Source organism: Anabas testudineus, chromosome 15 (genome assembly GCF_900324465.2).
Source record: "Anabas testudineus chromosome 15, fAnaTes1.2, whole genome shotgun sequence".
Lineage (NCBI taxonomy): Eukaryota > Metazoa > Chordata > Actinopteri > Anabantiformes > Anabantidae > Anabas > Anabas testudineus.
In genome coordinates, this window is record NC_046624.1 from 1596745 (window position 1) to 1610568 (window position 13824).

General features: G+C 41.1%; 2 protein-coding genes across 3 annotated transcripts in view; both read right to left on the reverse strand.

The window, feature by feature from the left end:
* The window catches only part of ndst2a (N-deacetylase/N-sulfotransferase (heparan glucosaminyl) 2a), a 30144-nt gene extending 22715 nt beyond the window's left edge, over positions 1-7429 (reverse strand). Inside the window, exon 1 of the mRNA XM_026355221.1 lies at positions 7162-7429. The gene's annotated coding sequence lies outside the window, so the exon portion shown is untranslated. The remainder of the gene's footprint in view (positions 1-7161) is intronic.
* Positions 7430-11550: 4121 nt separating this feature from the next.
* The window catches only part of zswim8 (zinc finger, SWIM-type containing 8), a 28504-nt gene continuing 26230 nt past the window's right edge, over positions 11551-13824 (reverse strand). For both annotated transcript variants that reach the window (XM_026354544.1, XM_026354543.1), the window contains exons 26-27: positions 12374-12552; positions 11551-12096 (exon numbers count right to left, since the gene is read on the reverse strand). In XM_026354544.1, coding sequence (XP_026210329.1) covers positions 11893-12096; positions 12374-12552 — 383 coding nt within the window. In that variant the 3' untranslated portion in view covers positions 11551-11892. The remainder of the gene's footprint in view (positions 12097-12373; positions 12553-13824) is intronic.

Here is a 13824-nt window from a genome sequence, read left to right on the forward strand (position 1 = left end):
AAGCTATGGCTTAGCTGGTCTAGAATTAAGCATTGCTTGCATCAAGGTCTGCGGGCTGGACATTTGTGACCAATGAGACCAACTAAAGCTTTGTTGTAAAGATAAAAATCAGTTAATTGTTTATTAGATTTGTTTAACTTTGTTGTAATAGATAATATGTAGTCATCCGAGAAGTGGTTATTTGGCTGTCCAAATAAAAAGAACTGGTTTGAAATTTAGCACTGGCTCTAAACCTGCCCAGGAACTGGCTTTGTGGAAAAAGAGTAGACTGCAGGCTACTTTTCATGAACATGGAGTATTAAAATGTACACTTTTGCAAAGTCAGTCTTCATAAGCAGAACTAAGAGGACAGGCATACTGGGGGAGCGAGGTTGAACAAAGCTTCCAGCACAAACTATTCATCACAGCCTACTGGTTATGTCTTAACATGTTCTAACACACCTTCCTTTTCCACTTCACCCTTCAGGTACACACTTTTCACAGACACCCTGATAAGGCCCTGAAGCCACTGTTTCAGTGGAAACACACAGCAACTACAACAGGATAAATGCGCAATGTTCAGATCACTCAGCTCATTTGCAAACTTAACCTTTCTGATATTTTCTTTTCCATTAGACCATGATGCTATTACAGTTATCCCTTTAAAATGTAATGACAAATTAATTAAACTATGCCAAATAAGAAATCTGCACTTCTGACTTGCTGAAAGCTTTGCATTATTTAAGATAAGTTCATCAGCACCCTGATATGTGCATTCAGTTTATACTCTTCACTGCAAGCTACTAGCTTCAGCTGTGCCTTGGCTATGATTTTACCTACATATTAAAACAGAAAAGCAGCATTTATCATTCAGAATAGACATACTGATAACATTTGTAGGCAACCTAAGTCAGTGAAGAATAAAAATAGTGGAGACATTAACACAAGTCTCAACATGCTGCTTACACTACACTTCTGGGTTAGACATGTCCTTACTTCTAAATACAAAAGACATCTATAGGCATTATCAGCTGGTGGTGAGTGTCATACTGTACCTGTTGCATGCACAGTGCATTGTCTTTGTAAAGCTGAAATCTGACAATAGAACAGTTTGACCATGCTTTAAAAACACAGGTAGATAGTAATTTCACAATTGGAAATACTTTCCTAAGGGAACACCTTGGTTCTAATATTAGTCCCATTAGCACAGACATTAAGATCATGTTCACACAAATATGGATGTTTTAACACATCTTTGTCACCGAGAACTCTGTATTTTACAGATAACTGTAAACCTTATTATAGTTGAGCCACAGTATATAGAGCCTACAAGCAGTTCAGCCTTTCACAGACACAATCAGATATATCCCAGTTTCTTCATGTTATCGGACTTCCTTTCACTCATGATACAGGTGTTATCACTAACAGATGGTTCTGTTTGCGTTGTCAGAGGACTGTAGTGACACTGCTAAACTACACAGTAGAGGGAAACAAAGAAACTGGGAAAGCTGAATAAATGCTACATACTGGATCAATGTATACAACACTGACTCGACAGCTGTCCTCAACAAAAACTGGACATTAAACACTTAATAAAAGGCAGACTGATTCAAAGTCTGTATTTGGTTACACAATATTTTTCAGTTGCTAGGGTTTGCTCATTCTCTTATGTGGCCTGTCCCTGTCTCACTTTGTTTTCAGTTCAAGAGTATGTATACTGTTGACTGACACACACACACACACACACACACACACACACACAAAACATAAAGCTGCAACACAAAGGCAGCTCAAAGACTGGTGCTAACAGTTTTACAGTGTGTTGCTAAATGTGCTTTCGCTGTCACAATTAGATTTTACCTATATTTACTAACTCTAGATGATCATTACATATGTATCTGACACACTGAAAAAACAGCTGAATCCTAATTGATTCAAATCCTGGTTCAAACATACTGAGTAGTCTAACATAGTGTGGTTAACCAGTTCAACATACTTTGTCTGCTTTTTTTGCTCATTGATCATCAACATCTATTTTTCATGTGTCATGTCGTAATTCAGTGACCTAAGAACCTGAACACAGAGGCACTTGTGATTTAAATGAATTACATTTGTTTTCATTTAATTTGTAAAGCTGTATGAATCAAATCGTGACACCAAGAACTGAAATTGATCATTCCCATAAATCCTACTGCTCATCACATACAGTTTGTAGTTTATAAACGAAAGAGATTTACTCTTTATGTATTAAATTTTTTTTCCAGCTTTATGCAGAATGCAGGGGAAAAAAGTGGAAGCAGTTTTGTAACTGACATGTAGTCTAGCTGCATGGCAGAACCTTACATGAGCCCAATAAACATTAATGTTGGAACATGAAGAAGCTCAAATGACGTAGTTTGATTTATGGAGGATTCAATTTATAACTATCAGCTGCTAAAGAAACGATTGGATCTTCAAAGGAGCTTGTGTGTGATGCACAAACTTCATATCAAGTAAGGTTAAATATTATCTGTTGTAGGTGAATAAATGTCTAAAAGAAGATTGGGAAGAATAGAGTCATTTTAAATGCAAGTGTGGGCGATAAAGACTTAAAACTATATCATGATATTTTACTATATTTTAGTAAATTACATTCTTATCATGGAGAGAAATTATTATGATATATCATGGACAAGACGGCACACTATGGGTCTTGGTAAGATAAGTTAACTCAGAACTCTGAGCACATTAGCTAAAGCTGTTACAGCTAACTAGTTTTATGCCTGCAGCCAATCATTCAGGACACAGATAATGTGCTTAGAAAGATATGAAAGGTATTCCCCTGAGGTTTTCACCAATCCCCGATTAATATCAGGTTGGAATAACAAACCTTTTAGATATTTACCAATAACTATGACAATATTCTGTTTGTGATATTTTTTCACTTGATATAAAGTGTACACTACAAACAACGAGAATTTTTTAGTTCACCAAAGTCTAATTACTTTGCTTTCATTTAAATCTGGCAGTAGTAGCTAATAGGGGTTAGAACCATTACTCCATTAATTCTGGTGCCCAGCAACGTACGAAGATCATCCGTTTCGGGTTGGTGATAAATTTGCATACAGTTTTCCTATATCATAACAGAGAATATATAGAAATATTTGGGGCCGACCTGATTAGCACTTTTTGGGCTTTGTAGCATCAGTTCTTTTGCTAAGCTACTGCCACCTACCAAATAAATCTAAATCACATAGTTAGCTTACTGAGCCTCAAATGTAACCTCTACACTCTTCCTGTAGTATGCAAGGAGTATCAGCTTGTCCATATTCTAAAAAGCAAACTTCTCATCTTGTTCATTGCAGTAGCCTTTAAAAAACTGTATTCTGACACAATACAGAGTTCTTCAGTAGCCCGATAACACCACTATGCAGCGGTCGCGGTTTTGTTTCCACCATGCAAGTAGGCCAGATTGGATTTTTGTCATGTCTCTCGAACAGTCTACTGTTCCATTTCCTTACATGCTAGTTGTGCCACGGTTGTACACCACTTTCTAAAGGCTTATTTGGCTCTCAGCTTTTGGCACATTATGGTGTTCTCACATTCTGTAAGGTGGGTGAGGAGGATGTCAGGCTGCCAACCTGAGATAATGACAGTATTTCCATATTTTAACAGCATGATAATAGTTAAATTTTTACAACAACAATAACAAAAAAAGAAAATTCAAATAAGATACCTATCTAACAAACCTTTATCTTGATAATATTATCTTGGGTTATCTTGATAATATTATCCAGACAGCAATTAAAGATTTTGCTTGTTTTCTTTCTGTTTTTTATCAATTCTGCAAAACAAGTTTTTAAAAAACAATTTTGTGTTTTACTTTGATTGTTTGATTGTCTCCCCATGTTTGTGACAGGTTTTAGTCTAGAGGCTGTTTAAATTCACAAAATCTGTGTTACTAGACATATCAAGCAGCTTCCCTTATCACACGACCAGGTTTTAATAACCTTGTCCTCATACACAAACACTATCGCCCTGTATAAACCACCCCAGGGTCTTCCTCTTAATTATAAAGGGTTATCTCAGACATCAGTAATAAGCTCTCAGAACAGGAGTGGCCAGCACTAACTGAGTCTACCACCTTAGATAAGAAATGAACGAGTCAGTCATCACAGATGGGAAATAAGCTTTTAGTATCCACCTCATTGAAGTGTGCCACTTCTAGGCCTCACTCATCACTTGAATTCTACCAATGAACCAATCACTAGAATGAAGACTGGTGATTCATAATACAATACTTAAACAGGCTCACCGCTTTCATATGGAGTTTATCATTATGTGATAGGCAGGACTAAATTGGGGGGGGAAAAACACAAACAAACAAACAAAAAAAAAAAAAACAGATTTTTCTTTGACAGTTCATTACTTGTTTTTACACTCCAGAAATTGAACTTGAATCTGCACACATGCAATAGAAACATGTTACATCTGCACTAAACATCAGTGTATATATGCAGATATTTGTTGTTAGTGGTTCAGATAAAGCTGCGTGCTTATGTATTTTTGCAAAACAAGTTATTACAGCATGGATAACAATATTTTAAGTTCAAAAATAGTGAAGAATAGTGTTGTATGCACATGTATGTGCATTATACACACTTGGTTTGACTTCCAAAACCCTTTATTCAAATTCCAGGAAACAACATACTTCATTAAAGACAATTTTGAGTTCTTTGTCTGATGTCAGTTCTGTTTTAATAAGTGCCTTATGCAACACTTGTAATAAGCTAATGGAAATTAATCATTGTGAATCAAATTTGGACACCGGTGCTAATGGCTGATTCATTCTGTCACAACAACAATAGATGTAAATATTTGGTTCTTTCCCACTCACATAGGTGAGGACTCCGTGGAAAGAAATGTCAGTCTGAGCAAATGGACTTTGATCACGAGCAAGATATCTTAACTACTGGCCAGACTGGCATAAAGAATAAGTAGCCAACAGTCACAGATTCTGGTATATGTATACATCAACACCACCAGTGTGTATAAAATAGCCATAGTATTCTACATGCCATATTTTAGTTTCCATAACCCGTCTATTTGTCTGTTTATTTGTAGCTTCACACCATGTGCATTTGTACCAGTAATTTTTTACATTTCTATATATCTATATTTATATGTTCAGATGCTCTTTACCTGCTCTTATTCATGTGTGTCCTCTGCACTGATAGCCATAACAAGCATTTAGCTACATAACATTAAGTTTGGCTGTGTGTGTACAACTAAAATTTGAATTTGGTGAGCCTAGTGAACTTTCCGGGTGCTGCTGTCATTTTTATTTTTCTCATTGGTCCATTACAACATATCTCTAAATGGGAACACTAGCATTAAGAGTAAAATGAACACAGATTGTAGTTTTTCATTACTAGGCAGCACTAAGATGCAGGGTTACTTGATACACTGGAAAATATTTGAGTAAACTCCAGAGCCCCTCAAATCTGACATTTTTCACAGGCATCAGGTGATTAGACCTAAAAAAGCTCTTCATCAAACCTCACACAAACAGCAAGTTTCATAAGTATGTTTCAGTTACTAGTGAAATACAATCTGGAAGCTATCTGATGATAGCTAATTGATTTGTCAAAATAGACAAATAGATGCGACCCCTGAAGTAATCTTATATATATATATATATATATATATATATATATATATATATATCGTCTTTTACAGCGTAATTCTGCCCCATTTCCCTGCTGATCTTAAGAAAGACAATAATGTTTTGTTGCAGTGAGATATAAACCACTGTGCAGTGCTTTAGTGTCTGATGATAGCTAATAGATTTGTCTATTCAAATCAGGACTTCCAGATTCACACACACACACACACACACACACACACAGTAAGAATCTCTTTTGCAGCAACATCAGGTTGGATGTAAAGTTAAAGTTAAAGAGGAACAACTCAAATACACACACATCCCAGTGCAGGGGGTGTATGTAGAAGCAGCTGACTGTGCACTTCTGCCTGAGTGGATTAGCCCTTTCTTGCCGTTATTGATAGTCTTTCATGTACATAGTTCATCACTTCACAACAAAACAAAGTTATCTTTCATTTTTTCCCCCCACACTGACACCTATGCATCCAGCTTCTCATCCATGTCTCTGTGCCTCCCTGTCTGGTAGGACACCAAATTAAGATTCCATTGAGTGAGACGCCAGTTTACCTAAATCGAACAAAGCTGGTTGCGCAGGACGGTCGTGTGATAGACAAACAATAACCAGGCCAAGCTACCTGAAATACATTACCATTAATTCATGTTAAGTAATTGATAAAGTCAGTTGGAGTTTGGATAAGACAAAGGTAGTAGCGTCCATTCTGACCCGCACATGACCTTTTCCCAGGCGGCATTCAACAAGTCTCTGGGTTATCTCTCTTTAATCCACAAATTATGAAACTGCAACATAGAGTTGTAAACCCCAACCAAACAATCACACTCTACGACATTTGAGCTCCAGAAGCTATAGTGCCAAACGATGACTTGTATTCAAGTCTTTCTGTGCTGAAGATCAGCAGTGACTGCAGCAGGCTGCCAATGGCCACAACATCCAACCTGGAGCCCGACAACTCAACAAACAGCCCCCAGTCTCTGCAACGCAGTTACCAAAACACTACATCACACTACCATTTAGCTGATACTGCTCCACACAATAAACGTCACAGTGAGTAATGAAAACATATCAGTCTCTTAGCCAGCATACTAATGTGTCATTACATGAAAAAGAAGACCCAAAATGACACATGACAGACACAGGGGAAAAGTTTATTCCGTCGTGGAGTCCATCTACCATGCTAGCTCACTGCTAGCTCTAATGCAAGTCTCGCTGTCGCTACTGTTAGCATTGCCAACGCCAGCGTCCGGTGGCTTTTGGTAATATTCCCTTCAACTGTAGCAACGAATAAACCTGGGAGTTAAAACCTCCGTCGTGTTGTAAGATGTATATGATGTCCAGCCGCTAAAAGAGTCCCAGTCCAACGCCAGTCACGTACCCATTGGGTTCACTGGGACCTGATAGATAACGCTACAGCTAGCTACTTAGGCTAATACAGCTACTCACAAGAGTCCGCAAAGAAAATGGGTTTCAACTTTGAGGCAGTGTCACAACATATGTAATCTGAGAGTGATTTCGGACTTACCAGTATCTGGTCTCAACAGACAATAGTCCAAACGGAAGAGAAGACATTAACAAGCCTCGGCATTTAGAATCAATAGTGAACTTTAGCGCGTCGCTGGTCACTCCGCCATCTTGATTCTGCTGGAACCGTGGACTCAACCAAATTAGGCATACCAAGGAGGGTTCAAAATGCAACCCCCCCCTTGAAAATATTTGTCTAAAGTTTGTTTTCACAGACGAAAGTCCAAATTTAGATAGGGCATCCCCTGCTATTCGGCAAAGCTTTAAAGAACGACAGTGGTTGTGCTGAAACACTTGTTCTCTGAAGCCTTCTTATTGTCACACATCCCCTGAAGCCACACTGACCACAGTGGAGCGTCTTTAAAGCTCGCGTGTGGTTTTGAAGCCGTACAGATGCGCACGAGCAGCCACCTGTTCACGGTGTCTGATCACGAACATTTATTATTCCCACACCTTTATCTACCCATGTTCTTAGAATCGGGGAATGTTACATGAACAAACTTGAGTATTCAAGTTTGCCTGTGACCACTGGAAGTAAAGTTGTCTCCCTGTTGATGTTTTCTGACTCTTGCCACTAAGGTCAGGTGTTGTTATTGTGATGCTCAATCACTGAAGTGCTCCCCTCTACATAGGGATTCAACGGAGCAGTGATCTGTGGGTCATAGTCACACCAGCACTGATTGATTACAGCTTCACTGAACCAGTATCCACAGGCCGACTCAGATGGACACTTGATAATGAAGAGGCTTTTAAATGAAAAGAGTAAACCTCATGCCATGCCATCATATACATGCAATCTCATGTTAGCCTCTGGGATGTCTCAGCTGTATGTTTTAACTATTATATTGAAAGTACATCCCTGATTTTTGTTTACAGGTCAGCCTCTTTCCATCAGACAGCTCAGCTAGTTAAGTTGTGTCTAGTTAATCAAGTAGTTTGAGCAGTCACGTAATGAATCATGTAGACCCTGTGCTGAGGCATCAGCGAAGCCCTGCTGCAGCTGTCTGTGAGGCACAGGGCTCTTGAGTGATGCTGACTTCCACACTGACCGCTGATGCGATCAGACTGCCCCTCATAATGACAGGCCCTGGTGGGTGGACCACAATCAAACTGGCCCCTCCACAGATAAACCCGACAGATTCTTGAAGCATTGATTGAAGAAGTCAGGCAGCATCAATCAGCTGCATAGATCGAGACAGAGAGCCTGCTGTGTGGAGGAAACGACACGTTCATGCAGGAACGGTCCTGCAGGCCAGGCACACAACTGGTGTCTGCCTGTTTCACTCAGCTGGACGGCGTGTACCAGCTGACAGCTGAGGTCAGCGACAGTGTGACCTGTCATTTGTTGATAAGGGTTTTTCTAATATGAACTGGGAGAAAACATTCATTGGTCCTCAAATGAACTTGCCTATGGAACAGGGAACAGGGCACATGTAAATGTATATAACTAAAACTGCAGAGGCATATTTATCACACACTGGGGCTTAATATGCATATGCAAGATTACATGAGAGCACCTTTCTGCCCTTTAATTTGTACTTTCTGTCATGTTCATACGAAATAAGTGGAATTTCAGCTGCATCCACTTCATCAACAGCAAAGAATGTTAACCTGATATCGGCTGAGGATGTGGGTTGGAGGTTCACAGCGGCAAACGGAAAATGTCCAACTCACAGGGTCCAATTAGACAGCTGTTTTCTGACTCCTCTCCCAGTTGGAACTGCCTGCACCTTACGCGAGCCCAGACATGTATGAAGATGATTTTTTCAAAAGTTTTTATGAGTGAGGATAGGACCTTTAACTTTAAGTCTTCTAAATATCTCGTCTAATATGTTGTGCCTGTAGCTCTACAAATACTACCCATGACATTTCTGTCAATAAATGCAGATTCAACCAGCTACTTTGTTTGGCGAATTAGGCCAAATGCAACTGTTAAGATGCTCAGCTAGGCGAACAATTTCAGTCTTAAAACAACAGTCGGGTACGTATATGAACACTGGAAGAGGTCAGAGAGGCTTTTAGAGATCCTCCCAGGAAATGTTTCTTATATCACTTATATAAGTGATGTCCATGTACTGAATGTACAGGAGGAATGATTACAGCTTGAAGAGGCTGTTTCAGAGCTCATCACTGGACCTTTTATTCAGCCTTTGAAAGTGGTGAGCCCATCCTTTAATTCGCTTTTTGATTACTGGATGACTCTTGGCAATAACGTCGCTGCTGATCATGATCTGTTCTTCTGTCTTTTAATTGATGACGCTATAGCTGTCGAAGAATCCCAGCCTGTGAGACAAAATCTGTTGAGGCTATTCACACACGCCTCTCCTCAGTAATCTAAACCAAGCTGGTGGTTGTTTCAATGGAAACATCTTTCCAGGATGAATGCAAGTACGGAAAACCATACATCTGACGTAAGCGTTGTAATGAGAAGACAGTCTGGTCCTGCAGACTGTGATTTGATAAATGCTCCAGCTGCTCCCTCTTGTGGCCACAGCTGAGAGCACCACACTATATGTTGACCTCTTGACCTCTGGCACCCTCCCACTGAAGCCCACACATCAATCACAGCAAGCTAGTGTTTTGAATTAGCTTTATTAAGTAAACTCTACACTTTTAGTATTGCTTTTGTCTTTTTTTTGTTTGTCTTTTATTCTTTTCACTCTAAATTAGGACCTTTTGCAATCAGCACATATATAACTTTTCCATCAAGCTACACTTTTTAAGGAATACAAAAATATCACAGTACATTTTCTGCTAAGTCACCTTCACCTGTGAGGTTCAGAGCCAATCAGAGAGGCGGGTTCGGAACCACGGCAGCTGCCCAGACAGAGATGGAACGTCGACATGTCTTAAATTAACAGCACCATGGTCTATTAGCTAACCCGACTGAGTGTTTGGACTCATCGCACAGCTCGGCGAAGCGGGTTACAAAGCCGTGGTCTCTGAAAGGTCTTGGGACAAGTGAGCTGCACCGTGTCTATGTTAAACGGTCTCTACTAAGGAGTCACTGTAGCTGCACACAGTAAACTCTGGGATACTGAAGACCACAAGCAGAGGCAGTTCTCAGCTGCACTGAAGAGTGTTGACTGTGGACATGTTCATAAAAAAAAAAAAAAAAAAAGAGCCAGAGCCACCGTCTACAAGTCCCATCCTCAGTGTGTGCGTGTGTGTGTGAAAGACATTTGCCAGACCAACCACCAAACTCTAAGGACAAGCCACAAAGCAGAAAATTGTGTGGCCAGCGTGGTCACTACACCTTTGTTACTGGCCCTTGTAACTCATGAGGAACCAAACAACCAATGGCAGCTGTGGTGGAAGCCATCATAAATGAGGCGCAGTAAACTCCAAAACGTTTGTTGCACAGAAATAACCACCTAAAGACGGGTTCTTACATGTGTTTTTGATTCACAAGAAGAAGTGTCTAGTCAGTCCTTTGGGAGCTAACGAGAAGGGCTGGGTATGCGATCTCTCAATTCTCGTGGAATATTAAACAGGTGGCCCTGAATGCTTGGTTTCCCAAATCAGAATTCTTTCAGCGTTTCTTTTCAACATTGCATGGCAGAATGGATTTGACGACTGTGTCTTATTTAGTAGAAAACCACTTATATTTGGCAAAAAAAAAAAAAAAAAAAAGGCAAAAAAACTAAAAGGTTTGAGATTGGTGCTGAAGATCCGCGGAGAATCTAAACCAACACGAGCAAAAACACTTTCCTCCACATTTACTACAGAGTGGTGAGCACCAGAATCTCTTTGGAAAATTACATCACCTTAAGATAGCCAATTGATATAATCAAAAACGTAACCTGCTACCCAGCTCTACTGATACGCATAACAAAAGACTGATCCAGACCTTCTAACGCCTATTAAGAGTGAAGCTAGAGAGGACCCTTCTGGTCCTGCTCGACCCAGCAGCAGCTAGGTGGAGTTTTGATCTAGAGCTGTGGTCCTGTCACTCCTCAGGCTGAAATGTAAATATGGACCTGATACAACAACAACACAACAACAGCACCTTTAACATTCTCTCATTCTCTTCCCATTTGGTGATGGTCGTGTTCGTAGTCTATACAAAGTATCAAAAGAGATTAAAGAAAATAGTGAAAAATCCTCACCCGTAAAGACAGTATCATTTCTCATACTGAACTTGTTCTTCCTTGCAAATCAGCTTTTTTTTTCCTCCCATACTGTGAAGACTCAGATCCATAGTGACAAGCTTTGGGTAAATGAGGCTGCACAGCACCCACCACTCTGGACAGGAATGTTGCAGCATGAACGTGACTCTTACTCTGTGGTTTAATTCAGAACAAAACTAGGGAACACTGTAAATGCAGTGAGGGTGGAGGGTGACAGATCCCGTCAATGTCTTCAGTTTAGGGGAAATGGAGGAGACAAGTTAGATGCAGAAAAGAAAGGAGTACACTTTAATTCCACAGTTACAAAAACAGGAACCAGGATAAAACAAGAATGAGGAGTCAGTCAAAAACAGAGGAGAGCGGGAGGGGACCAGGCGTCTCCTCTGAGCTCTGGCTGGACAAACACATAAAAAAAGAAGTCTGATTGTACTGCCTGTGTGCTGTGTATGCTGAGTCCACATAGCAGGGAGCAGGGTATCCCCACCCCGTCAGAACCAGACAGCGTCAATGTGGCCAGCTCAGTGCAGTTGGCAGTAGCAATGCTGGAAGCGGAGTGGGTGCTGGATTGGCACCAGCGCACTCTCCTCCCCAGGTTCTGCTGCTCAGGGGGAGAAAGTTGCCATCTCCAGAGAGATGCGCTGCCAGAGCTCCTTGGTCTGCTTGCCTCTCTTCAGGTTCTGCAGGACATCGTTGAACTGCATCATACCCACAGGTGTCAGGCAGAAAGCACCGCGAGCGCTGCGGATGATGTTGACAAAGTCATCATAATCAGCAGGTGTCAGATGGATGAGCCGGTGATGGATGTACTGTGAAGACAGAGAGTTGGGGGGGAGGGGTGATTTTACAGGAAGCCTGGACAGAACTAGACAGCATACATTACTCTGTAGAAAATGTGGCTATAACCTGACTGTAGCAGACTTCTGAATGGCTGCCCATATCTCTGATGACTGTAGGGTGTGGCTTTTAACTCAGGGGTGGACCCTTCTAGAGTGCATTTTTACCACAATAACAACTCAACTGCAGAACAAGCAGTGTCTGTTTTTCTACCTAATTAGGAATGCAGCTAGGACTCCTGAGCAGTACCTGCAGGTAGGCCTGTTGGCAGCGCTGGACGAGCTGGTGGAACGCAGGTGTTCGAAGGTGGGCGTGGATGTGGGCGGGGTTTAGCCTCTGCAGTGCCTCCATTATGATCTCCTGCAGGACAAACGGGCTGAGGACACCTTTTGCTGCTCCCACACAGAACTGGTACACATAGTTTACTCCTGACAGAAAGAAGGAGAAAGAAGAGTAAACTTGGCACAATTGGCAACAGTCCACTATATGGTCATGGAGAGACTGCTTTGATCTGTATCACAAAGCAGGGTCAGTTTGTTATCCAATTAGTTTTGAGCTTAAATCACTTTTCAGGTATCATTAAGCTGACAGGGTGGATGACAGTGGCAAGCTACGCAGCACAGTTAATGATTTGGAGCAAGTTAACGTCAGAGGATCAAGACCATACAGAAGAGAGCAAAGTATGGTAACACTTTCTCTTAACATCTTAAAGACCTCATAGTTCAATATTTTTCAAGCAGAACTCTCCGTTCTCAGACTGCAGGTTTACTTGTGGTTCCTAGAGTTTCCAAATGTAGAATGGGAGGCAGAGCCTTTAGCTACCAAGCCCCTCTCCTGTGGAACCAGCTCCCAGTTCAGGTTCAGGAGGCAGACACCCTCTCCACATTTAAGACTAGACTTAAAACTTTCCTTTTGAATGAAGCTTATAGTTAGAGATGGATCAGGTGACTCTCAACCATCTCTTAGTTATGTTGATATAGGTTAGTCTGCTGGGGGACCTCTACTGATAAACTGAGCTCCTCTTCTCTCTCCTTTCTCCTATATTAATTCAAATGCCACCATTTCAAGTCAATAACTTTGTGTCTTCTCTTTCCTGTAGTTGTGTTTCCTCCTCTCTGTACTTTTCTGCAGGTATCCTCGGCCTGGAGCTGTATATCTCCAGAATCCAGTTGACCTGCACAATGTTCTTGCTGTTTGTTGTTGTTTTTGTTGCCTGCTGTTCTTTTCTCTCTTCTCTTTCCACTCACCCCAACCGGTCGAGGCAGATGGCCGCCCACTATGAGCCTGGTTCTGCTGGAGGTTTCTTCCTCTAAAGCATATGTGTCAAACTCACGGCCCACGGGCCACATCCGGCCCGGCGTGTAATTATATCCGGCCTGCGAGATCATTTCTATATTATTGTTATCAATGGCCCGACGACATGAAGCGCTGGTAACACAATAAAGTACAGATCCCATAATGCAGCGCTCCAGCTGCCTTGCCAAACACATTCCGCATTGATCAAGTCTAGTTTACGATGCTGCAGGTTATTATGAATCTAGTCCTCAAGATGCCAAGTAATGTTGAACCATATCGTTACAACGGTGTTCAGAAATACGCACTTTGCTGATAAACTGAGTTCTCACGGAGCTTTGGTGACTTTGACGAACAAGAAAATAATTTTGCCGTTGATGTGGAAACTGCACCTGTACAGATTCAGC